Source organism: Numida meleagris, chromosome 13, assembly GCF_002078875.1.
Source record: "Numida meleagris isolate 19003 breed g44 Domestic line chromosome 13, NumMel1.0, whole genome shotgun sequence".
In the NCBI taxonomy this organism is placed as follows: Eukaryota; Metazoa; Chordata; class Aves; order Galliformes; family Numididae; genus Numida; species Numida meleagris.
Genome location: NC_034421.1, coordinates 7,976,121 through 8,002,777, shown reverse-complemented (window position 1 = coordinate 8,002,777; position 26,657 = coordinate 7,976,121). Strand labels below are relative to the sequence as shown.

The 26,657-nt window shown below is 41.3% G+C and overlaps 1 protein-coding gene and 1 long non-coding RNA gene across 4 annotated transcripts; one reads left to right on the top strand and one right to left on the bottom strand.

Moving 5' to 3' along the window:
• ABCC6 (ATP binding cassette subfamily C member 6) lies at positions 11-25,586 on the top strand. Of its 3 annotated transcripts, XM_021411997.1 has the most exons (31): positions 14-426; positions 1,094-1,270; positions 1,629-1,754; positions 2,397-2,534; positions 3,330-3,455; positions 4,006-4,067; positions 4,849-4,980; positions 5,743-5,955; positions 6,806-6,983; positions 7,411-7,572; positions 9,161-9,253; positions 9,809-10,012; positions 10,632-10,778; positions 11,581-11,668; positions 11,968-12,037; positions 12,737-12,863; positions 13,339-13,515; positions 13,951-14,118; positions 15,239-15,422; positions 15,878-15,938; positions 16,611-16,731; positions 17,850-18,057; positions 18,604-18,914; positions 19,645-19,844; positions 20,510-20,636; positions 21,201-21,302; positions 22,063-22,209; positions 22,738-22,896; positions 23,130-23,296; positions 23,726-23,920; positions 24,253-25,586. In XM_021411997.1, exons 1-31 carry the CDS (start codon positions 376-378, stop codon positions 24,359-24,361), a joined length of 4,530 nt encoding a protein of 1,509 aa, XP_021267672.1. In that variant the 5' UTR covers positions 14-375; the 3' UTR covers positions 24,362-25,586. The 3 variants fall into 3 exon arrangements, with proteins under 3 accessions (XP_021267674.1, XP_021267673.1, XP_021267672.1); XM_021411999.1 differs by lacking the exons at positions 22,063-22,209; positions 22,738-22,896; positions 23,130-23,296; positions 23,726-23,920; positions 24,253-25,586 and adding an exon at positions 20,732-20,898 and having other exon boundaries at positions 11-426; positions 21,201-21,292; XM_021411998.1 differs by lacking the exons at positions 22,063-22,209; positions 22,738-22,896; positions 23,130-23,296; positions 23,726-23,920; positions 24,253-25,586 and having other exon boundaries at positions 11-426; positions 20,732-21,217.
• Positions 2,403-15,232, bottom strand: LOC110406025. The gene is made up of 6 exons (XR_002443208.1): positions 14,845-15,232; positions 11,928-12,830; positions 8,812-8,916; positions 3,876-4,063; positions 3,369-3,453; positions 2,403-2,525 (listed from the first exon to the last, which is right to left on the bottom strand). It is a non-coding gene; the product is annotated as an uncharacterized LOC110406025 (long non-coding RNA).

The following is a 26,657-nucleotide window of genomic DNA, read 5'->3' as shown; positions in this document are numbered from 1 at the left end:
GCCCCCTGCCGGCCCGGCGGCCCCGCCACACCGTCCCACCTCCGCGGGCACAGCGTAGCCGGGTGACCGATGCGTCCGTGCGCCCCCGCTCCCGGGCCGCTCAAACCCAAGCGCCTCCCAGCGAGCCCCGGCCGCAGCCCCTCGGCCCCGAGTTGTACCTCCGCCTCCTGCCCCCGCGGCCAGTGCCGTCCCCTTCACCCTCTGGCAGCGCCCGACCGGACTTTGCTCGCTGCCCCGGCGCCCAGCTCCCCTCACTCCAGGCGGCACGGGGCTCTCCGCCGTTTTCCACTTAGGACTCGACTTTCCCGCCCGCGCTGAAGCACCGTCGCGGGCGCCCCGTGGCACCGGGCGGACGGGCGCGACTCGGCGGGCGCCATGGCGGCGGGCCGGCTGTGCGGCTCCCGGGAGGGCTCGGCCGGGCTCTGGGTGAGTGAGGGCCCTGCCGGCGCCCGGGGCAGCGCTGGCTCGAGCTGCCACGCGGATCGATTTTACTCAAAGCAACGAGAGCGATCCAGCCACCCCGCCTTCTTTGCCAGAACTGCGGGCCGAGCTTTTCCCACCTGGTTGCGTAAGCTTGGGCATCAGACTGGTTGCCCCCGGTCAGAGAAGTTACTACTGGATTATGAAGACAGTTGGGGAAATGCAGTTGTGATGCAGTTTATGCTCCAGGACACTTCTTTCCTCCTTATCTCTGTTGCACCAGATGTTCTCTACTGACCATTCCGATGGTTCCCAAATGCTAATAATTTTTTTGATTCCAAAATTATTTTTTTCTCATTCCACATTCAATAACTTAAATTTCCTCTTGCTCTTTTTCTCTTTAGTTCTGATACATGATTTATTTCCTTAGGCACTTTTCTTATCTTTTTTTTCCTCCTTCCATTACCATTCTCTGCAGAATGCTGCTGCTGATCCTTCTCCCATAGCATGGTCTCCAGCAGCTCTCTCTGTTGCCAAATGCTCTTCACATTTGAAACTCCAAAACAAGTTTCTTTAACATCATCACATTTGGAGTATGAGCAGTTTGCATTGGCTGGTGAAATTCTGCGTACATTAGCATTACTGTTTCACCTCTGTGTTGGTTCTGTGACAGGACTGGAACCAGACGTGGTACACCAACAGCCCAAGATTTACCTGGTGCTTCGAGAACACAGTTCTTGCTTGGATTCCCTGTGCCTATCTTTGGATCTGTTTTCCCTTCTACTACTTGTATCTTCGACACAAAAACAAAGGCTATATCAGGATGTCCCACATCTTCAAAGTCAAAATGGTAAAAGCAGAGGATGGGGTTTGAGCCTAACATTATTGCAACTTTGACACATAACTTAATTTTTATAAATCATTAACTCTTTTCTGATGATCCATCTCAGTGTTTGTATTGACATTTACTCACCCAGGTAAAGTCACACGAGTACAAATCAAATAAATCTTCAGGAATAACTATCGTGAGATCTTTTCCCCTGTAGCTCCACGTCGTTTTCTGCTACTTCTTGTAATGCTCTGTGTCTCAAACCTGCTCTGTTACCTCTTCAGTCTTACAGCCCAGACTGCTTGGAGCAGTCAGTTCAGTAGGCTGCCCCAGCATCGTTTTACTTCATTCCAATATGTGTTTGCTGTCTCTGCCCCAGGTCCTTGGATTCCTCCTGGTAATACTGTGTTTTTCTAATGTCTTCTTTGTACTATGGGAAATAAGCCAAGGAATCCCTCGGACTCCAGCATTCTTCATTAGCCCTGCAGTGTTGGGGATCACAATGGTAATTCTTCTTTTGTCCTGTCTGTGTGTGGCCCAGCTTAGCCATCTGGGGACACTTCTGGTATTTCCCATGTTTCTGAGTTTGAGCACAAAGATAGCTGATGGGGAATATAAGGCTGGAGCATTGCTCTGTGAGTTTCTGCTGTATGAAGCAGCAGGGGATCAGAGTTTAGGCAGTGGGTCTACAGCTACATTATGTAGCTTTGTGGGTTGAGTACACCTCACAAGAGCCAAAGCAGCAGAAATATTCAGAAAGAGGTTTTACAACAACAGGAGAAGATCCAGTTCCCCACAACCACAGTGTGTTATTTAGTATGGCTGGCTCTTCATGAATGAAATGGTATTTCTTTTTGACTAAATGCCTATCCTCCCCTTCTGTCATGGCACCTTCATAGCTTAGAGACTTCCAGTCTGTTGGCTCAGTTGTGGTTTTATTACTTGCTCTTCCAATAGTGACCTTCTGCAGTGCAAAATTGCTCACACTACGTTCAGTTTTAGCCTTACAGTACTTCAACTCTAAACATCTTGAAATGTTTGGGCAAGAAACGAACTGATTTTGCTTTATTGTGTCCATTAATTTGATAAAAATGTTTGGTATATCACTACCAGCTATTTATTTGGAGGTATTTCTGCTTCCTCACAGATCCTTGCCATGTTTCTTACCCAAGCGGAAAGAAAAATGGGCATCCAGTCTTCAGGCATCATGCTGATTTACTGGCTGCTCACATTCTTGTCTGCAGTTGTGATGTTTAGTTCCAAAATCCAGCGTGCCCTGGAGAGAGTAAGTGAAATCATGTATTTTTAACATGAACGGGTATGAAGGCTCTTAACTATGGTTCTTTTTGCCTCACTGATAGTGAGGTGAAGAACTGAATTCCTTTCTTAAGGTCTGTGCTGAGAAAAACGATTAATGACTCTGATCTCTACTCATGTTATCCCTTTCAATACAGACAGAGCATGGTTTTCTGAGTGTTCAGCTGATTTCATATATGAATAAAAGCAAATTAACGTAAACACTGTTACTAAGTGTAGCCTTATGCTCAGGCTCCAGACCTCTTGCAGAATTAACAACTCACCAATTCTTGCTATGAAAAAAATATTCAGACTTTTACCTTGTTGTTTGTTTGGGTTTTTTTGTTCCTTGGTCACAAAATTAATTAGTGAGCTCTTCGTGGAGCCCCATACACCCTTCTTAATAAAACCCAGCAGCTGCTTCATTCTGTCAGTGACTTATCCCACCATGTGAGCACAACCTATGCTTCAAAGCACCGCAAGTTCCAGTTATGCAATGTGAACATTCAACTTAAGTATGCTGTGAAGACTCATGATAAAGCGTTACTATAAATGATAAATGAGTCCATTATTCAGCAGTTTCTGGTGTTCTAGTTCTAGGAGTTACCTATTTCAATAGGTATTAATGACTATAATTTAAATAAATGCAAGTACAAAAAATAAACCCCATGCTTTAAACAAAAACTCAGAGCTTATCGCTTGCAGACTATGGAGAAGCCATCTTTCTCCACTGATTTCATGCGAAGAATTTTTACTTCATTCTCAATAGCATTCTGTTTCTTAGGGGTTCTTGGAAGACATTTTCCACCATGTTGCCTCTTACCTTTATGCTAGCCTGGTGCTTGGTGAACTTGTGTTATTCTGCTTAGTCGATCAACCTCCCTTCTTCTCTAAAGCTGTCAACAATTCTGTAAGTATAATGTAGCTTTTTGTAACGCTTTGCTTCCTTGCTCAGACAAGTTCAAACTTCTGGGGATACACAGGAACATGATTATATGGGAGATGCAAAATACATCATTCTGTGTAAAGGCCACTGGTTTTAAAAGGTAACCAGCAGAACTGGGGACAACAACTCTGTCTCTCTCTGTGTGTTTTGAAAAACTAATGACCTATCCACACTCCTGCTTGTTTTCATGGAGACCAGCATATAGATTTATTTTGCTTCTGCCTGGTGTTTGGTAAACCAGTACATTCCTCTGTCTAAGGTACGTGTATGGCAGAACTACGTGCTTCACAAAGTAAATGTCTCTGGATATGAAGGATGGTATTTTGAGACATTATTCAAAGTCTAATTCTCCAAAGTCCCATTGATCCCTCACAATACACTTACACTGTCAGAAGCAAGGAGTGGGGGCTAGGTAGCCTTTTGATTCTTTTTCTTGGAAAAGTGCAGAAGGGACATCATATGACACATTCCCTTTTCTCCATATAAATATCATCCATGTTTTTCCTCCCATCAGAATCAATGTCCAGAAGCCAGCAGCTCTTTTCTGTCCAAAATCACATACTGGTGGTTCTCTGGGTAAGAAAACACAGAAAAATACATGGTTTTGCTATTATATCAGAAAACAAAAAACAGCATACGAGAGGGTGTAGATGAGAAGCAGTTGAAGCATCTCTGCCCCCAGGTTAACTTACATAGTGAGGTTTTAAATTCCTTCTCTGGGGACTTGAGGCATTCTCATGAGATCAAATTATAAAATGTAGCTTATTTTTCTCAAAATAGTTTAAAACACAAATTTGTGATTCCAGATAATTCCTCACTTCTAGCTACCTGTCTAGTGCCTTTTCAATCTTTAAATAGACCTCAGCAATCTCAAAGATTGACCACCACCCACAGCCTGGAAGGTCTGCCTGCCAGACCTTCCTGTAACAAATGCCGAGCAGAGAGAAAATACTGGAAGTGGATTTTGGCCCAGCCTTCTGCTTAGCATTCAGATGTAAAATCATTACAAACCTTGGACCTTATGTCAGCTGTGGTAATGCCTCCTCTGTTTCACTTAGCCACAAATTAAGTTAAAATGAACTTTGTCCCCGTCTGCCCGAGATCCAACTGTCAGTATCAACTAAAATTAGAATGAGGGCTTATTTGCAAATCATAATTATGCTGACAGAAGATAGCATAGGGATTTGAAGCAAAACAGCTGTTCCTAAATATTCATATGTATTCAGGGAAAGGATATTCCTAAGTAGTATTTACAGAATTCACTGTGGAGCACTGAATTAAAGCCCATCTGTTTTGAAAATATTACACGCACAACATCTCCTTCTGTGCTTACTTATCGGCTGTCTGTGTTTTCCAGGCTTGTCTGGAAAGGCTGTTGGCAGTCTTTGGGGGTGGATGACCTGTGGTCAGTGAGGAAAGAGGACTCCTCTGAAGAAATTGTTGCCTGGGCTGAGAGGGAGTGGAAGAAGTATTGCAACAGAACGAAGCAGTGAGTACTTAATCTAGAGAGTGTGTCATGGATTCAGCCGGGCAGTTTCTCTCTCCTTTTGATGATGTAAACAAATATGCCTGCAGGGCCTGGTATGCCAGCTCTGAACAGACTTGAAGCTCCTCCATTCCCCACAGAGGGACAGACCATAGAATGATAGAATTGTTTGAGTTGGAAGGGGGACCTTTAAAGGTCATTTAGTCCAACTCCCCTGCAATGAAAAGGGACATCTGCAGCTAGATCAGGTTGCTCAGAGCCTAGTCCAGCCTGGGCTTGAACATCTCCAGGGATGAGGCATCCACCACAGTAGCCAGGCAGCTTCAGTACATACTCGGGTTCTCAGTGTGAGCTTTGGTGGTGTTTCTGACACAGATGGAAGCATCTTTTCCATCTGGACAAAGGAATGTTTGAAAGATTAAATCCTACTGAATTATTTGTCTATTAAACAAGAAGAAAAATACAGTTACTCATATTTTATGTAGAGTGTTACGAAAATGTGGGAGTCTTCTCTATTCAGTGTGTAAACAGTGAGGTTTTTTGTGCAAAACCAGTTTTTAAGTGTTGAAATATGCTGGACAACATCTTTTAATTCCTAGAAGGTTGGTTCTGTCATTTTTTTTTTTGTGGGAGGGATCATTTCTTGACCTGCATTTATACTGAACATGGCATGAGACCCAGTTTGAGATATTTAATGATTTTTTGAAAACACAAGATGCAATTTTTTTCAATTATAGCTAGCTTTTCCATTGTTTCTTTCTTTAGAAAAATGGAGTCTGCTACTTTTAAGAAGAGTCAGAAGATTGAAACTGGTATTGCAGAAGCTGAAGAGACAGAGGTTCTGCTGCAGACAGAGCATAGTCAGAGCGGGCCCTTACTGCAAGCATTTTGGAGCATATTTGGAACCTATTTCCTTCTCAGCACCCTCTGCTTACTTATCTGTGATGTCTTCTTGTTCTCTATCCCAAAGATACTGAGGTATTTGCCTATTTAGAATTTCCCAAAGGAAACACCACATGTATAAGATTGCTGCGTGCATGAGCTCACCCAGAGAAACATACGTCAGCACTCACAGAAGTGGATACACGGACGCTTAGCTTTTGCAGTCTCCGATTGCTGTTGAAAGCTGTTTTTCTGTTTGTTCTAAGCCCACAGTCACTTCAGTGTCACTTTCTAAAGCTGTGTACGTTTTCTTTACCGCTGTGTGGAAAGGACCAGTTGCCTTAAGCTTTGTGACAACTTTGCTGGAACAGGAGTAAGCGTTATTTGATGGTTCTTTGTATCACGTACATTGCACAGGCTAACAGCAATTTGCTGTAGACTTAAGGCTCTGTGTTCTGTGACTAATTATAAAACATACATTTGAGCATCCTACACATCTTAAGTAGCATCTTTAGTTAGTTGACCGTTATGCTTTGTGGATTATGTTGGTACAACACAAGCCTGCAATATATTTTCAAGGGCAAAAACACTTCTCAGTCGTTAGAAGAAGCTGTGGAAATTTCTATGACTTCCTTAGATTCTCACTCCTTCTTTGCATATTTCTGATAAATTCACAGAATTCAGGAGCCATCTTTCACAGTAAAAATGAAATCTTTTCTCAGAAGAAGGTGCTGAGATAGATCAGAGCTTACTTCAAAACCAAGAGTGGCTAAATATCAAAAAAACAAGATATTGCAGACAGGATGCCTAGCTGCTTTCCCATCTCTTCTACTATTTTACTGACAAAGGTCAGCTAGAGAATACAGAAAAATCCCTGGTGTTACTTTGTTTCTGACATCGCATCAGCTTTACAAAGATTAATCAATATTGTGCTCCTGTCTTGCAGCCTTTTCCTTGAGTTCATTGAAGATCAAGAAGCCCCTAGCTGGCATGGTTATTTCTATGCCTTCATTCTGGTTCTTTTAGCTTGCCTCCAGACTCTGTTTGAACAACGATATATGTACATGTGTCTTGTTCTGGGACTGAGACTGAAAACTGCAGTAACAGGGCTTGTGTACAGGAAGGTGAGTCTGTTAGCTTCCTTTTCAACTTAATTTTTTTCCTAGCCCTACATTAGTAATTGTGATGTTGTTACATTGTTCTCAACAATATCAGGGAATATGTTATTAGAGATCTTCTTCTAGCATGTAATTCTGTGCTATATTCATCTCTGAATAGTGTGTGAGGTATTTTATTCTTTGTTTTTCAGATCTTACCTCTGAAGGGAAAGACAGGAAAAGGAAAGATAAGCTTTGTGATGCTGTAGGTTATAGTTGAGGAGTAAATTTTTCATCCAAAGTGAAGTCACATATTCCAGGCAACAGCACATTTTCAGTACCTAGGATTTGACCTTCTCTTTTTTTTTTCTTAATATGGAAAAGCAAGTTCTTTGATTTTTGGATCAAAGCTGTTGTCTGACCATGCTTATACTTTCTTCTCTACCCTGTTTAGATCCTAATCATGTCAAATGCATCAAGGAAAGCAGTAACAGTAGGTGAAATTGTTAATCTGGTATCTGTTGATGTCCAAAAGCTAATGGATCTCATTATCTATTTTAATGGAACCTGGCTTGCTCCTATTCGGATTATCATCTGCTTTGTCTTCTTGTGGCAGGTAAAATATGATGACAGTACAGAGCAATCAATTTCCATTCTAGGTATGAAAGGAAAAAGGAGTTTTTGAAATTCTTACAGTTTTGCTGGTATGAACAACCTGAAATTGCCATGTTTTTCTTAGCTGTGTATCATGGAAAATTCACTTCTATTGTCAGAAGTCATTTTTATTAGTATAGAGTCTTTTCCTGATCCTTCACTATCTTCTTACCTGTATATTCAGTATTCAGTCTCTTAGGGAAAAATCTGTGATTATAATTGTTCTGAGTTGACTGATAAACTTCTACCTGAGATTTTCCTTTGCCTGCTCTCATTTCAATCAAAATGTAGTGGTCCACTGCAGGCTCTAAGTCTAGTTGCAGCTCTTCTGCATAGTAACAGAACATAAAGAAAAATGGGCTATAGTGACAACTCGATATACTTCATCCTGAAGGTTTGTTACCATACGATCAGTGAAAGAAACTGAAGCAAAGTTATATTATATTCAAAAAGAGTATTGGATATGCTGAATTGCATAGATATCGAGGAGCTTTGCAAGGAGAGAGCAAAACCCGAATTAGAATAAACAATGGCATCTAAAAGATCCTTTTTTCCCCTAATTCAATGTATGGCATTTTCTCAGTAGGGTAAGGTCGTACTTCTCTGCCCATTTTTGGCAGCATGCAAAGCAGAAGTATGGGCACAATAGAGACAATTTCTAAATGCTTTCCAGAGGCCTTTGAGACCTTCCTCTGCTAAGCAGGAAAGACTAGGGCCTGGTGCCTGAAGGGGGTACCATGACCCTGGAAATTAAATTGGTAGCCATGGTAAAAATGGTTGAAAGTTCTAGTGATGTTGCCAAGCTGAATGTGTTTGCATGTACTTTCAGTGGCACCTTGCAGACTGCTTTAAGTTTCTCTGTTATTTAAAAGTAATTAACACTTTGTTTGCTACTGTTTATAGACCATTTGTGTAGGGAATACATTTGTCTGTGTTTGTATACCAGCACTCACATTTCTAGCAAATGCAAGTTGTCTGCAGAGATGTGACTAAACCACAAGAAACAAGCTCTCTATTTTGATGTGCAAGTTTTTATGAACCCAGGTACTCAAGAGCTGCCCAAGAGTACATAGCACTGTACTCAATGGCTTCCATTTTATCTCACTAGTTGATGTAACTTCAGGCAAACTTGGTTATTTATATTGCAAAAATAGTTTGTTTTCTAAACAAAGCCTGTTTTTGTTTGGTGTCACTTCCGTACATCAGCCACAAGATGTCCTCCTTAATAAATCCAAGAGCAGGTGAGAAGCAAATGACTTGAACCTCCAAGCGTGCTTCTGGATTTCTCTCAGCACTAATCCAGTTCCTAAAAGGAAAGCAAATAAATTCAGCAGAATGTGATGACAGGAGTTACCCTGCTTGGAGAATTAACACTCCCTAGCTCTTAGGCAGCTCAGCTCCCAAGAAGGGCAAAGGCTGGACTAGAGGAAAGCCTTAGGGATGTTAAGCATGGGTATCAAAGCAGAAGGAATGTGAGCAAAAGGGGAGTGGGAGACACTCATTTCTAGTAAAACCAGAAATTCCTCCATTTTCCTTTTCTCTCCTGGCAGCTTCTTGGGCCATCAGCCTTGACTTCAGTTGCTGTATTCCTTTTTCTTTTGCCTCTGAATTTTATGATCACCAAGAAGAGGAGTCATTTCCAGGTACATTTTGCTTCATAAAAATGAAGATTTTTACTGACATGAATTATGCTAGGATTCAACTTTAAAGTCTAAGTTAAAGGCTGCCGTGCTCTCCTAGGGAAGGATTACATGTAACCCAAGGCTACAGAAAAAATCAAAGGCTGATGGTTACAATAGGAAAGTTGTTAAACTTTGTGTTGGTGTGTATCACTATCATATGGTTTTAAGTGATAGGTTAATATTCATGATGATTATGACTTTCTGAAGTAACCTAGGACAATTCAAAGCCTACAAAATTACTCGAGGTTTAGAGTAAGCTCTTCTGCCTTTTACTTCTGTCTTTTACTTTGTTTGCTGACTTTTCTGGTTTTGCATGTACTACCAGTGTAAACAGTGCTCTAAAGAGGAAAAGCAAAATGTCTCCCAGCCTCAAAGATTTACAAGCAAGAGAGAATACACAGTTCAACTGCAGGGAAATTCAGAACTCATAGGCAGGATTAAGGAATTTTTTTTCAGAATAATTGCACAGTTATATATTCAACATTTTAAATGACAGAACTCAAACATTTATTACAGGAGGCCCAGATGAAGCATAAAGATGAGCGGGCAAAACTTACCAATGCCATTCTTAGTGACATTAAAGTAATCAAACTCTACGGTTGGGAAAAAGCCTTCATGGAGAAAGTGCATGCTATCCGGAAGCAAGAACTTCAGGCTCTAAAAAGATCTCAGATTCTCTTTTCAGCATCTCTAGCTTCTTTCCATTCATCAACTTTCCTGGTGAGTGGTTCACCTTCCTACACAAAACTTGCACTGTTACTTCCACTTCTCTTTGTGGTCCTGTCTGGATAGAATTTTCCTGTTGGACAGCTGAAGATAATATCTGTGTGGTGGTGCTGGTGTTCTCACGGGAGGAGCTGAGCCCCAGTGGCAGCAGCAGCACAGACTTTTACTGTCCTAACAGTTCTGTGGACACATCACCTTGTCTCATGATGTGCTCCAAGCAGATGAAGCCTGCTTTGTAGGAACCACCTGGACACCTCCAGCTACACAAAGTTCATAACACAGTCAGTACCTGCACAAGCCACTTTTGCTTATACCATTGCAGGTCGGCCATATATGCTTTTAATGGAAAATGGTTGTGTTTTCATCTTATTGTGATTGCAGCACCAAAACTTCCTTAAAGCAGAACAAACATCAAATGACCACTTGGTTTATCACCAACGTGCAAGACCTTGCCTGTGATATTTGCAAGACAGCAGTGTAATGTATATAGATGATAGCCTAGGTTAAACTAAATGAATTCCAGAGTATTTAGAAAGGGATCTGGCCCCTGTGAATCATTCTCTTTTCCTTGTCTGAAGCAAATGGTTTGGTTTGGTTTTGCTTTCCCTTCCAGATTGCATTTGTCATGTTTGCTGTCTACACACTGGTGGATAACACACATGTCCTGGATGCTCAGAAGGCCTTTGTATCTTTAACACTGATCAACATTCTCAACACTGCGCACTCGTTCCTGCCATTCTCCATAAATGCTACTGTCCAGGTTAATTGCAGGCTATATTTCTTTTTCTTTGGCCACAAGTGTTTTTTTACATATCACCATTAAAAGGTAAAGGTATGAATGTATGGCTTTGAAACTTGGGCCAGCTATTTAATTGCTGTTTTGAAACAGTGAAATGCAAGGACTTGCAGCTAAAAGTATTTTTGAAGTACTGTTTCCATATATTGACAAAATAGTCCCCAGGAATAACTCCTAAATCTTTCAGGGTCATATAAATATCATGTTGTGTGAGACAGGGTTCTAAAGCTTTTTCTGTTGGGCAGTATCTGTGCTTCACTTCTCCTGGAAGAATTAATTACCTGTTAGTTTTATATCACAAGCAACAATAGACCTGAGATGAGCTTCTAGTTCTGCTTTTAATCACAGAGATCAGAACACAGGGGGAAAAATCTCCGTGGCAGACCAGGGAAACCTTGCTAGGCAAAGCCAGAGATAAAAGAAACTTTTTTCAATGAGAAACTGAGAAATTCCACTTCCCTCTTGCACCACAAGAAGGCTGTCATGACTCTTCATGAGGAGCGATTGCTGAAAAAATTGCAAGACGAATTTGGGGAAAAAAGCACCAATATCAAACATGTGAACAAATTTAAAAAAAACAAAACTTTTTTGATGAGCTAAGTAAAGGCAATAAACATAGGGAAAAGCTGCATTTGTCCATCTAAGCCTACAGCATCTGTGAGACAGCACCTAGTCAACAGTCTTCAGTGGGTTTTCAGGTTGAGTCTTTTAGTTGTAGTTCGCTTTCTATTCTAAATCTTAGTGTTTGTGTGCTTCTTCATTTCAGGCCAAAGTATCTTTAAAACGCTTAGCAGCTTTTCTGAATCTGGAAGAACTGAACCCTGAGAGCTCAAACAGAAACACTTCCGACTGTGGTGAGCTTTTGTGTTAGTATTGTTCCCTTACAAGAGGAGTAGCTACCATTGTTCAGCTTCCACTATGGTGCCTGCCACAGCCAAGAGAGAGAATTATTTGCCCCTCACCATCATTTTGCTTCTGAGGCCTAGCAATTTCTAAAAGTGAAATCTAGTCTGGTAATCAGCCCCTTCTTTTGATACTTAAGGTTAATTTTATATTATATAAGTACATACTGAAACATAAAGACACATGAAGAGGGATGTTTTCTGTACTTACCTTTGAATTTGCAAATGTTCTGTTTCTCCTCATATTTTAGTACAGGCAGGTATCATCGTAAGAAATGGAACTTTCTGCTGGAGCAAAAACGCTTCTCCTTGTCTTAGAAGGTACAGTCTTAAGCTTAGTCTGCTGCTCAGTTCTGTAAGTCAGTGGGTGCTGAATGAGTGAATTCTCCAGGGCCCAAAGTGAAACCAGTTTGGAATACAAGGAGGTTTCTGAGTCTGCTTCATATTTCACATTGAATCCTGAGAATTATTAAGTCAGACAAAATGTATTCTTGCTTATTGTATGTATTCCTGTCTTAATGAGAGCACAGGAATGGGAAGGTCTCCGCATCTAGATATCGTCTTAATACATAGAGACTGTACTTATACAATTATTCATTGAAACACGGACTTAGATTAATTTAAGTAAAAGAAGTGGAGTTGGTGGTATACAATCACTACACTCTTATTTCAAAAGGCACTGCAGTTTTAGAGAAGAAACAGTGTTGAAAAATACTATCAAGTGCTTTGGGCTAGTCTGCATCCAGAGTGGGGGTCTCTGTCTTCGACCTTGGTTTGAAATCCAAACGCAGGTATGGATGAAGACTTTCTGGCTGAACATGCCTCTGAAGGGATGAATCCTGTGCTGCTGAAAACTGTTAGCATAACAAAAAGAGTAACCTTGTGAAATTGTATGAAATTAGAAGTATTCATTTTTTACTGCTGCATCACAATAGCAATAATTTTGCTTGTGTTCTTTTAGAAAGTGTATTTAAAAGTTGGTCAGAGTGATCAGGGAGGGGGGATCTCTTCTCTCTATAGCATAGATCTTACCGTGCCACAAGGTTCCTTACTTGCTGTAGTTGGCCAAGTGGGTGCTGGAAAGTCCTCCTTGCTGTCAGCATTACTCGGTGACCTGGAAAAGATGGATGGCTGCATGGCTATGAAGGTAATTTTTTCCTTGACCATTTGCTTTTAATTAGGCTATATTCAAGAACAGTGAGGCATAAACTAAGGCATTAGGTACTTGATGAAAACTCACTGCTGAATGCTAACAGAGGCTATAACATAGCAGCCTACATTTAATCATTGAGAGGTGCTTAAGTCCTCTTAATGAGCCTGGCTCTTAGGAGTCGGAACTGGAATGGGAGCGTGGAGATCCAGTTCCATTTCCCATGCTGACAGTGAGCTATAGTGGCATTGTGGTAAGTCATGTCACTTGCACCTGTTTCTTCCTTTGTAGAAGAGTAGGGTGAGGACCCTTTTATTTTGCAAAGCACTCTGAGGCCTCTCAATGGTGACGGTCATTGCATATTTCCATAAAGCTAACTGGGAGGTTGTTTCTTCAAAGACAGGTTCACACAGTACCAAGTTGTGCTTATGAAAAATAGACTGGTAACATTCTTCTATTTCTGTTTTTGTAGGGCACAGCAGCTTATGTCCCCCAGCAAGCTTGGATACAGAATGCTTCAGTGGAAGATAATATTCTCTTTGGGAAGGAGATGGATGAAACATGGTTTAATAGAGTGGTTGATGCTTGTGCCTTGCAACCTGATTTGGAGAGCTTCCCTGCAGGGCAGAAGACTGAAATAGGCGAGAAGGTACTGGCCCAGTTTTAAGGAAAAGTTACCAAAACATGAGTAACTACAACTTTGGATGTCCTGCTTAAAACACCAAGGAAGGGATTAAACTTGCAACGACAGGTACTCAGGAATTTCTGAAAAGTTGGGCTTTTATTTAAAGGGGTCTCAAGCTCACCTCTTGATAGTTAAGCTAACATGAGAGGTGCTTCAGACATCTTACTGTGTCTGTATAGTAAACAAATCCAGGTCATTCATGGGTCCTCTTTTGCAGGAGAGCAGAGTTTCTCAAGAGAAGATGCCTCTGCCTCAGCATCTCAAGAACCCAATTTGGTGGGAGGGAGAGAGAGGAGAGAAAGAGACAGTCATTTAATAATAAGCAACTCATAAAACCTCAGTGTCAAAAGAGTCACGACCTATAGCATAATAATAAACAGCACCAATGTATTTTTACAGGGAATAAATATATCTGGAGGACAGAAACAAAGAATAAGCCTCGCTCGTGCTGTGTACCAGAGGTCTTCAGTTTACCTACTAGATGACCCCCTCTCTGCTGTTGATGCCCATGTTGGGCAGCACATTTTTGAACATGTTCTTGGACCCAATGGTTTACTGAAGGACAAGGTTTGTTATAAATTCTCAACTGTAAAAGACATCAAAATATATCCAGTCATAAAGACCTCACAAATGTTTCCAGTCACGTGAGTTACTTCATCAAAGGCTCCCAGTTTTCTTCTTTATTTATGCTAGTAGCAAAACTAGTTAGTGGCATGGCTAACCTCTGCAGTCTATGCAGTATGTTGAAGTCTTGCAGTGAATTTCAGCTAGGAGGAGGAAGACTGAAAGGTTAGGTTCTTCTGAAAGACTGTCTTTATCCTCACTGAAACCACATGCCTAATTCCAGCCCTACTTCTACAGCGAAGTTGTTGTTCTAAGGTCTTCTGTCAATATTAAATTTATCCTGCTTTGGGATTTACTTCTAGTATAGTTTGGAAAAGATGTCTACTCTCTTCACTTTATCATAATATCTCATTCCATCACTTCTGATGGCAGCACCTCTATAGTTCTCATCACCCAACTGTCCATCACTTAAACTTCAGTCTTAAGATCCACCTTAAACTTTCCTTCTTCTTTGCATTTGGTTGCATTTTGGTATACCTTAGTATTTATCTGCTGTCAGGTAATACAGATGATAAATGTGGATGCATAAGAAGGGATGATGGAACACCTCTATTTTTTCATCTTATAAATTGACACTGTAATTCTATTCAGTCTGAAAAAGTTTTCAGACAAATTTCTTTCTGGAACACTGACATCAGTGACAATGAATGTGATGGACTCTTCAGTTACCATCATTCTTCTTAGGAGCTTCAGCTTGAGTAGAATCAGTAAGACGTGATTGGTTAGTGAACCCTGCAGAAGGTCCTCCTACACGGTGCTATCCTGAAAGGTCAGGCATCAGTTCCCATCCTTGCTTTTTTATGCCATGCATGGCACAGAGCAAGTTGGTTCACCTCTTCACTCATGATTTTCGTGCTTCTTAGTTTTCCACCTATAAAGCCATGCTGCAAAGATAAACTTTGACAAAGAGACACTCAGAAGTGACAGGAATAAATAACAAAGATATTCTCACGTTAGTAAAAGTTACAGCTCTGAGGATGTCTTCTTAGAAGACAGTTAATTGCAACAACTCACATAAACAGGGGAACACCTGAACAATTGTAACTGTTCCCTCTTTATTCAGACTCGTGTTCTGGTCACTCACATGATCAGCATTTTGCACCAAGTGGACAACATTGTTGTGCTGGTGGATGGAATGATTGCAGAAATTGGTTCCTACAAAGAACTTTCACAGAGAAGTGGGGCTTTTGCGGAGTTTCTTCAGTCACACAATACTGCAGAAGAGAGGGCACACTCTGGTTTTCCAGGTAATGCGAATTAATTGGGATTGTTTTTCCCTGACATACCATTCTTGTTTCCTTAATGTTATACTTAATGAACTGGGGGTCTGCAGCTATTAACAGCTGGGAAGAGGGAAAAGAGAACTGGAAAATCTTAAATTTTGTTCTGTGAAGGACATTCAGAGCAGGGATTCCATCACAGTAAGCTGTCGCGTTTAGAGGGGAAAATGTGCCAGTCAAATTAGCTGAGTCATCACCTCAAAACTGGTTTTTGAATTAAGTTTCTTCTTAGCAGACAACAATCATGCACTTAATGTAATTACCCACTATATGTGCAGTCTTTCAAGACTCTCTTTGATATTTCTATCCTTGTGAACTATTATTTGTAATAAATCTTTTCTCTTACCAGTTTCTCAAAGGCCGTAACAGGATAAGATAGTGTTAAAAAACACCTAGAGGAAACAGTGCATTTATTTTTACAGCTACAGGAGACATCAGAGACACCACTTCCAGAAACAGTCCATCAGAGGACAGGCTCTTTAGGTAAGCTTAAAGCTGTCTCAGATACCAAAGAATTTGCTCTGAAAGTCCATACAAACCTACAAGAGTTTCATGAGCATGAAAAAGGATTGGGATTGGTCTTCAGTAATAACAGCAAACAAGCAAAACCAAAGAACAAGTAAGGAACAGCTTTCTAATATGGATGTTTATGAACATTTTTTCCATATTTTACTTGGAGCCAGAATTTGTCCTAGAGCCTAGTAGTAAGCATGGTGATACATCTGCCTGCTCTTCACTTCCCAGTAGGGCTGTAAGGTCTGACTTGTTTCACACCAGCTACAGCTAATGAATGCTCAAAGCTTCTGCTTGTTAATAGCTACACTTGACAGAGCTCAGTGCTTGTGACACCTATGGACAATTCCTGGGGTTACTCTAGAGGGCCCCAGAAACAACAGCCTTTAAAAAAAGCATGACCATAGGGGAGATAAATAAGGGTAAGCTTCTACAATTTACACATCCCATTTGACTCTGGGAAAAGTGCACTGCCACTGTAGGAAATGTTAAAAATGCACTCTAGGGAAGAAGGAAGAGCAGTTCAGCTTTACTCTCTGCAAATAAGCGTACATGGTGGTAGGATTTCCTGGATATAAATACCTTCTAAAAGGCTCGCTGCCTTAGCTAAAAATTGAAAGGATTTTTATTTTCTTTATAAAGTGGCAATTCAGTCAAATCTTCTGCTATGGGAAGGGAGACCATTCCTGTAAGTCAAGACTGTCCTACTGCTGAAGTCACTGAAGGAAGATTAACCAGGGGAGAGAAAACTCAGCAGGGCAGGGTAAGCACAGCACTTTTTCTCTACGGCTGAAGACAGGTATTGCAGATTTATTACTGACCCAGTCATGGTAGGTGAGTCAGCTCACTGCCAACCTTAAACCAGTGCAGCTCCAGGAAAGTCAGCTGAGCTGTAGAAATCTGCCCTATAATTGAGACAAAGTCATTTCAGCACTATTTTATATAGCTCTTTCTGCGCAAACTGTATCTCCCCACATACCACAATCTAAGCACCTGTTTGAAAATAGGAATAATTACACATACATTGCAGAAAACACACTATGGGAATGAGAGAGGAAAAAGTAATTTGTGATCACTTAGGATTTGAGATCCTGATTACGATCCTGATTCAAGAATTGATCTGAAAGGAGAAGATAACTGAGGCAGTTGGGGTGAACTGGTGTAAAGGACAGAAGAGTATGGATTACAAGGGACTTGTAACCTTGTGTCTGCCTGCAGACTCTTGAGGCTGGTGAGAAGAGATGTTCTCATCTTGCCCAAGAGGAACATTTCAAAAGGCCAAGGCAAAGAGGGTACTATATAAGCAAAGAAGCAGATGTGGGACTCCAGTTAGGAGGAGTCAGACATGGAGAGGATGTGTACTCAGAACACAATGTAGTTGTAAAATGCGGAGAGAAAAAGAATAACTGAAACTACACACTGCTACTATTAGAGATGAGGAAGATGTCAGACATCTGGAAAGGGGGTTGCACTGAGCCTGAAGAAGCACAGTATTAGACAGATTGGAATCTCCTCACCTCTGCCACACAGCAGTTAGTCCTGTGAGCAGTCAGCATGATACATACCAGCTCTCATTCACACCTACAACAAACATAAATCACTGCCCAGCATAAGGAAAGCCTCATCTTCATTCCACCAGTTAACACCAGTGTAACACAACAATATTCATCAGTTGCCTATAATTACTGGTTAACACCATAGATTTATTTAAGTATGACTTCATTATTCATCCACCTGGAAAATAAAATAATTTTTGCTATGGTTCAAAACATGTAACTGAGTAGATATGCCCTAATAAATCATTCCTTGCCTCAGAGCTGTTTTTCCTCACTAACAACCGTGAGCCTTCCAACTTTTTTTTCTGTAATTGCTTCACTCTAGGTTAATGCTTCAGTTTATGCAGCCTACCTGAGGGCGACAGGCTTACCACTGTGTGCCTACATCATTTTGTTGTTCACATGTCAGCAAGGTGTGTCATTTTTTCGTGGTTATTGGCTCAGCATGTGGACAGAAGACCCTGTATACAATGGTACACAACAACACACAGAGCTAAGAGTTGGAGTCTTTGGTGCACTAGGAGTCATTCAAGGTTTGTTTAACTTCTCACCCAATTACATGTTTCCATCTCCATTTCCCATATTCAGGATGTTTTTCTCACAATACAGAAAAGTTGTGCATACCCATGGGCTTTTCATCTCCCAGGTTCTTGGCACCAGTCCTAAACGTTTGGCATGGGACCTAGAACTATGGGCAAAGAGGATTTTTTAGGGATCTGAACAGTGTTTCCAGTGTTACTGCCTGAAATTCCACCTCATAGTATACTAGAAGTGTTCTGTGTCTTTTAGCAGACCATGATTAAGGGTCTTCACTTCATGCTGGAAATGTATGACCTGGACCCTAAGCAAAAATAATACAAAGAAAATAACACATCAGTATTGAAGAACTACATTTTTCCATCCCATGCTCTTGTATCCAACATCAGATCCTGAAGTTTGGCTTAATTATTACTGAAGAGAGAGCCAGTTCCTTTCACTAATATAGCATTCACACTAAATGAAAGTGGTGATCTCACAAAAGGGATCTCTAAGGTAACTTTGTTCAGACCCAGTAATAATTATTATTTTTTTAATTACAGCTGTTGTCAGATTTGTGTCCACAGCAGCAGTCTTTCTAGGTGGTGTGTTAGCTTCACACAAGCTGTTTCTGCAGTTGCTGAGGAATGTTGCCAGATCCCCAACAGTCTTCTTTGAGGAGACACCCATTGGAAACTTGCTGAACCGCTTCTCCAGAGAGATGGATGCCATTGATTCTATCATCCCTGACAAGCTGAAGTCCTTACTGGGATTCTTATTCAACTTGCTTGAGATCTACCTTGTGATTATAGTGGCTACACCAAAGGCAGCAATGGCCATAGTGCCCTTGACTGCTTTCTACGCTGTATTCCAGGTAGGAGCTCGTAGGATACACGTACAGGAGAAGAGCATGGCCGTATCTCTGCAGAAAGCCTGCTCCCACTTCCTAGGGGCAGAGACATGCAGAAACTAATTTCATAATCTCCAGCTGCATCTGAACAAGAATGACATCAACTCTTCCCACATCACTTCAACCTTCCAAAGCACAAGGTCTCTGGAATGAAGAGACTTCTAAGTTTTTATTGTCCTAATCAAATCTGCCCTGGGGCAACACTGCTCATCTCCATTAGTGTAAATGAAATCATATTAAGACCAAAGGCCTTTTTCCTTTCCTCCAGAATTCCTGTGCTGCTTTTTTTAATACAGCCATGTAAACCAAGCAGCTCCCCCACTGAGCTCAAATGCTCTGCCAGGTAAGACTAAATAGAAGGAAGGGGATGTAAAAGTGAAAGTATGCCTCCATTCTCTGTCCCGCAAAGGGCTGATCTACAGTAAGAATGAGTTTAGAGGCTTTGTGAGTTGAAATGCCTTGGCTTTCTTGCATTACCCAACTGTGGGGTTATTGTTAATGACGACAGGACATAACACAGGCAGAAACACTACCTCACCTTTTAAGGGCATCTCCTGCCTGCCCATTAGGTTTTATAACAGTAGGATAGTACATACTGTTGCACTTATTGAGCCCTTTCCAAATTTTCTATGGAGCATCTCAACAGAGATGTTAACCATCTAGTCACTTCTCTTTCCCTTTCCCTTTGTACCAGCATTTCTATGTCATCACCTCCTGCCAGCTGAGACGCATGGAGGCTGCCAGCAGATCACCGATCTACTCCCACATTTCAGAAACCTTCCAAGGAAGTAGTGTGATCCGTGCTTACAAGGACCAGGAGAGGTTTATTTTGAAAAGCAACTTCCTAGTGGATGAGAATCTGAGAATATGCTTCCCTGGAGCAGTTGCTGACAGGTACAAATCTGCAGGGTATAGGAGTTTACTTCCATGGCCTTCCCTTGTGAATGGAAGGGTGAATGGAAAGAGCTGCTCTTGGAGCAGGGGGGGAGGTACAAAGACGATGAGACATTGATGTAGCAGCCTAAGGGGAGGATAGTCTCTTACATTTATCGCTCATAATACACTCCTCTCTGGCAACATGCTCCTCACACAACCAGTATGCTCCCTCTCTATTGTACGACTGTGCACATGTGCTCACGCACAGCTAGAGGTATCATCCAATGTCCTAAATGCAAGAAGCTATAGTACGTATCTGGAGAGGCCCATTATTACATGATAGTGCATGGGACACGTGGTATATGCAAAATCCATCAACCACCTGTCACGAGCAGGTGAGGAGTAGCAGAGTGAGAAAGCTTAGAAAATTTAATCCAAGAAATTGTGCTAGCTGCTCATCCAGCTGCCCTTGCATAAAATCCTAACAGAGACCACAGTCAACCAGTTTGGACAGACTGGAGTCACTCATGAGCTACAAGGCAGATAAGAGCAACCAGGGCATGACAAGATCATTGTTGTACACTCTGTACCCCAGCAGCTCCACAATTTTTTTGCAAACAAGATGCTGTGGGGGGAAAAAGTAGCAGAGCATCCAGCAACAGCTCTGTAATCTTCTTTTGCAGGTGGCTTGCAACAAACCTGGAGTTTCTAGGCAATGGCATTGTATTGTTTGCAGCACTGTTTGCAGCAATTGGCAGAACACATCTCAGTCCAGGAACTGCAGGCTTCTCCATTTCATATGCTCTTCAGGTAATTGTAATACCATGCTTACATTACACGAAAATTAAATTTTGATTTCTGCTACTGTTTCATTCTCTAAAAATTCTCATGAATTCTTTCTGTAGTTTTCTATATGCCTTCTCCTCTCCAACCCTGCTGTCATTGCTGACCCAGAGCAACCAGAGCACACGGTCCTTTTGATACAAGAGACCATAAAACATATGCAGCAGCCATCTTTTTCCTCCTGCATCTGACCTCACACTTAAGTCCCAGTATGCTCCAAGCACCAGAAGTATGTTCTTCACTGTGTCTTATTTGCTTGTAGACTAGCTACAGAACAGCCTACGAAATAGTCACACTACCTTTTAGCACCCAAACAGCAGCATTTCAGAGGGAGCCGGAGAGGCTCTTTAACAAAGCCTTATAACCACAGAGCCTTAGTCGAAGTTTATTTTTCAGCCTTTGGAGGGATAATTTCTCACGTAATTAGCTGATGAGGATTGTCTTTGTAAATATACACTAAAACAACAGGTACCTGTGAGCACACATCAAAGTTCTTTTATCTGCCTCAATGTTTCTGCTCCTTTCTGGTAGATAACTGGTGTTCTGAACTGGATGGTGCGCTCTTGGACAGAAATTGAAAACAACATTGTTTCTGTGGAGAGAGTGAGTGAATACTCCAGGACTCCTAAAGAGGTAGCCAGCCAGTTATTATCCTTGTGCTAGTCAGGTCAACATCGCTGCCCATCAAATAGTAATTTTACTGTTTCCCTGTTTTTGTCCTTCTGAAAGGTGTTGTATTTCCTTTAAAACACTGTAGCATTTTTAATCCAGCTGACTTGGCTTGTGTTATAACCTCTCATCACTGTATTTCCTTACGACAGTTAAGCATTAGATTTGTCATTAAAATAGCTTCACTTGTTAATAGTCATGGAATGAATGACTAACTGAAAATCACAAAACCATGACAATGAGCCATGTTTTCTGCCCATATTTGGAGTATGTATTTACTGTGCAAGTTCAGATGCAATTCTGATAACTGATGGCTACTAGATAGCCTTTTAGCCACTAAGAATCTCCAGTGCAGTCATTTGTGTTCATAACCATTTTAATGATTTCTCCCTATGCTGACCTGATATCGCACAAAATGAGACTCCTTTCACAGTCTTGTGTATAGAGACACAAACTTTTTCATTGAAACACTTAAATATCAGAACTCTTATACGCAAATAAATGTTCATCCCCCTTTTCAGTTAAGGTGACTGGGATCTCTGCACAAAGTAAAAAGCCACATTTGCAGTATGAAAGTTAAAGGCCTTTTTCTCTTCTGGAAACAGTAGACTGATCAGGAGGAATATAGCATAGACATCTTCATAAGATTCCTGTTTCAATAAGGCTAATTCACTTGGTTATTTAAATCAGCTTTATACACTACTGATGGTTTTCATCTGTCTAGGCACCCTGGACTCTAAATGGCAAACTTCAAGGTCAAGTTTGGCTTACTGAAGGAAGAATTGAATTTCGAAACTATAGTTTACGATACAGGCCAAATTTGGAGTTAGCTCTGAAGCACATCAATCTAACCATCAGTGGAAAAGAGAAGGTAAGTAAGAGTTTTCAGAAGAGGTGAAGCATGAACAATGCTTTGCAGTGATGAGATCTGGGCGGATACAGTCCCTGCCCTACATCAGTAACTTGTAAGCATGAGAACTGTGGTAAGGTATGAGCCCTTCTCTGTCAGTCACACTGTACATCCCTTCTAGTAAAAAGTAGTGTTTCCAGGATTGCTCCATGCACTATACATTTTTCTGAGTGAAATTTCATTTCAGAAGATTAGCAGAGTTACAGCAAGAAAACTTCACTTTCAAAGAAATTTCCACATCAAGGCCCTGTTCTAGATGGTGAGTCTTCTAGCTGACAATTTCCATTAGAGGCTTTCAAGACTGACTTTCATACAAAACAATCACAAATTTGAAATGATTGAAGAATGCCTTGAACAGCCTTACAAAACTGATCTGTGCAAGACCATCCATTTCAAAGGCTATACACCAGCCAAGAGCAACTACCTACAGACAGGTCTTTCCAACTGTTAAAAATGATAAACATTAAAGATTTATACTACACTTCACAGATTGGCATAACTGGAAGAACAGGAGCTGGAAAGTCTACTCTCGCTGTAGGATTGCTGCGATTAGTGGAAGCTGCAGAAGGAGCGATCCTAATTGATGGACAAGATATTGCTCAGCTAGGTCTCCATGACCTTAGAATGAAGATAACTGTCATCCCCCAGGTATGAAATTAATTCCCAGAATTTTTCAGCAGAGCTATAAATCTTAACATGTAGAAGAGGTTTAGAAAGAGTCCATGAGAAAGGGAACATTCAGAAATTCCTTTTGGAAACAACCTCTAGACCATCCTAGTCTCCCATTCCATGTAAAACTAGCCACAGATTCACACTCAGAGAAAACCAGAAAGCCCCTTCATATAATTCATTTCAGGAGTTGTTTGTCTTTCTGTATTCAGGATCCAGTTTTGTTTTCTGGCACTCTAAGAATGAACCTTGACCCATTAAACCAATATACTGATGCAGACATATGGACAGCTTTGGAACTGACTCAGCTCAAGAACTTCGTTGCAGATCTGCCAAATCAGCTGGACTATAAGTGCACTGACCAAGGGGAAAACCTAAGGTACCTTATCTTCAGAAAGACAGTGGCAGGGCAGTACCAGCCTGTGGGCTAGCAGGATGTACAGCTAGCAGGACAAGGAATCTGATTTATAAGTAAATAAGTAAGGGGAAGGGACAATACCCATACAGCAAATTACTGCATAACTGGCATATTTGATACCATTAAATACAAATGGAGAACCCTTGAGACTGAATCACTGCAACCTGTGTTTGTGCAGTGCTTCATGTGCTGAAATACTTCAAGTGCAGATGTCCTGAGTGGTACAGTAATACGCACCATTTGTTTTCCTAGCTTCTTGTTTCATACTGTTATCTGCAGTGCCACAGCCTCAATCACCCTTTCGTTACTAACTTTGAACTAATCATGTGGTCTGACCCCAGGGAAAAGTGACTGCTGCTTTTAATTTACCATCTCTCTTCTTACTTGCAGCACTGGTCAGAAGCAGCTGGTTTGCCTGGCCAGAGCTCTTCTTCAGAAAGCCAAAGTCCTCATTCTAGATGAGGCCACAGCAGCAATAGATACAGAAACTGACCTTCAGATTCAGTCTGCCCTGAGAACTCAATTCAAAGAGAGCACAGTGTTAACAATAGCTCACCGGATAAACACCATCATGGACTGTGACAGGTAATATTTCCAGCCACTTTCCTAAGGAGGAAGGAAAACTCAGGCAGCCTGCACGAACTAGACAAAACCCTAGTGAACAACAATTCCATTTCTGTCCTTTCCTTGCTTAACCCTTAAAGCTTTGCCATAGATCTTAGGAGCTAGCTTACGTCAAGTAGGCACCAGTAGGTTAACTGAAGATTGTTTATGCCTATACAATGCATTTCAAGCCGTATCATACCCTTTTTTTCACCTAGTACTACAATTCATTTCAGAAATAAGTACAAATAGCTAAGTTTTTTTGCAGTTGCTGGTATCCTCCCAAACTTATACTTCTGTTTTCACGTTCACAGGATTTTAGTCTTGGAAAATGGTCGGATAGCTGAATTTGATACTCCGAAACAATTAATAGCTCAGAAGGGACTATTCTACAAGCTAATGGAAGAATCGGGTCTTGCTTGACTGAGTCATGGAGCACACCATAATATCACAACTATCATGAGTAACTGATCTGCTAATTGAGTTATCATCTTGGCTTCACTCTAAAATGCCTGACATTCAACTACATCTTGTTCGAGCTGTAGCTGCAGTGGGTAGATGTAAAGGGCAGACCTGCGATACACGTTATTTCCTTAGGAAACTGAGCCTTTCTGGTTTCATTATGATTCCAGATACCAAAACCCCACTCTTATCTTGAAAATGAGAGTCAGAATTTTCAACTTAAACGCCTTACTGCTTTTATGGTATAAAGACAAACCAAAAGACCACAGCATTCCCCATTTATGCCCAAATACACTGCCATACTTAAGGATTACACAGGTTACTTTTAAAAGCCAAGAAGATTTCATGCAGAATAAGAATTTAATTGGTAGCAAGCAAACTTAATGTTTACAGCTTATCCAGAGCGCCAGGCAGAACAAATTGAGCCTTTTGCCAAAGTCCGATTGCCTAAGCACTGTTCTTATACAAATGTGGTGGGCTTCTAGGCAGCAGCTGGATCGAGTCACCTAAAGTGCAAAAACTCAGGGGAATCAGGAAGAGAAAGTGGGAGGCCACTAAGCATGACAGCACACAGCTGCTTCTGGGCTGCCTGTTGTCACCACCAGCAATCAGATCCATTCCATCCCCTTCCTTGTCTGCTTTGGATGGGATCTGACTGAATCATGCTTTGTGGAAGACTGACAACTTGCCTGAGGAAGGACAGCCAGCTTAGACACAGAAAGGAGTGACCGAGCTGTTGGAGGGCAGGAGAACATCATTTCTCATATCTGAAGGCTCAGAACAGCCCTGCTGCCAAACACCAACCAATCACAGTACAGTGCATCCAAACTCAGATGACAGTATGTCCAAATTGAATTTGGTCATGACAAATTTGTGTGGCAGTGTCCTTCTCTGATCCCTGGACAGTCTGGCAGATGGGCAAGGGTTCATGTTTTCACCTGGTTCTTTTCTGGCTTTCTCCCTGAGTGCAAGTTTACCTCCTGCGTGTACTACCCTATCACCTCATCTCTCAGGTGTTACTTTAACAAACCAAAACAGCTGCGTGAAGCAAAGCCTTTCCTCAGGGACTGCAACAGGACAACGTGGTGACCAAATCACACTGTGAAATACTGCTGTTTACCATGACCTTTGTTAAAGCATTTCATTTACTAGGAAGCTGCAATAAAAATACAATCAAGTATTAAAATGGCTCAAATCCAGAGTAATGGTGGAAAGGGTGGGAGAAGTCAAATGCCTGCTACCTTACTGGTGTTAAAATACTAGCAAAAAATGTTTTTTTTTTCCCCTACTTTCTCCAAATAAATATCTGTAGTTAAATACAGTATTGTAAGTGTAGAGCCAAAAAGACTCAAAAAGCAGATAAGTCATGAGAACCCTAGAGGTTTATTGGTGGATCTCAAAGCAAGAGCATTTAAAACTAGCTGAATGTAAGGTAGGTGTTTTGTTCAACTGGGGTCAAGGAGAAGCTGAAGTGCTGGTGTTGCTGGGCAGTTCTGAAGGAAACATCTTTTAGCATACTATAATCTCTGGTATAAACATCTTTTAAATGCTTGCTTTCCAATCCTAAATTGGTAATGAAGAAAGAAGGCAACAGGAGAAAATAATCAAAACACACTTTGACACTGGTAATCTCTGAGCAGGTGTTATTTAGCTATTGGCAGCAAGCAAAAATACCATCAGCTTTCACAGAAAGCTGTGCTGAAAGGGCAAAAGGAAATGAATTCCCAAAACTACATGTGACCATACAAAAAAACAACTAAAACCAATCAGTGTTTCAGATGAGTAAGAACCCCCAGTTTTATGTCCAACCAGTGTTGTAAGTGACCAGTGAGGAACTCAAGTCTCACAGAAAAAGGCTTTTCTTTTTCTTCCCTTTTAAAGAGGACAAGCTCATCTAGATGTAAAGTATATTCCTGGAAGAAGTGATCCATATTGCAGAGCATGGAGTGAAATGGAAAAGCAAACAGCCTTTCTCTAGATAAGAGCAAGATGTTAAGTCTGGCCACTTACTTTTGGGCCTGATAGGTACTTGGCAGATTTTGCACAAAATGCACATAAATAGCCAGTAATGTAGCCAAGTAAGATTTCCAGTTTTTCCACTGATCTGAATGAAATTAATTTTATCTGTTTTACAGAAAAAAAAGTTGGGGCTGGGGGGAAGGGGTGGGGAGGAAGTCCCCCTATCTATAGAATCACAGGACAACCAGCTATGGCAGGTGATTCATGCTCATGGCAAATGATTCCCTCTTCATCTGGA

What these genes read in the sequence shown, in the direction of transcription:
- ABCC6 (XM_021411997.1), top strand. Translation starts at nt 376, where the DNA reads ATGGCGGCGGGCCGGCTGTGCGGCTCCCGGGAGGGCTCGGCCGGGCTC. An exon ending in TCCATTCATCAACTTTCCTG is followed by an intron (nt 10,013 to 10,631) that starts GTGAGTGGTTCA and finishes TTTCCCTTCCAG; the next exon opens with ATTGCATTTGTCATGTTTGC. An exon ending in CCATAAATGCTACTGTCCAG is followed by an intron (nt 10,779 to 11,580) that starts GTTAATTGCAGG and finishes TCTTCATTTCAG; the next exon opens with GCCAAAGTATCTTTAAAACG.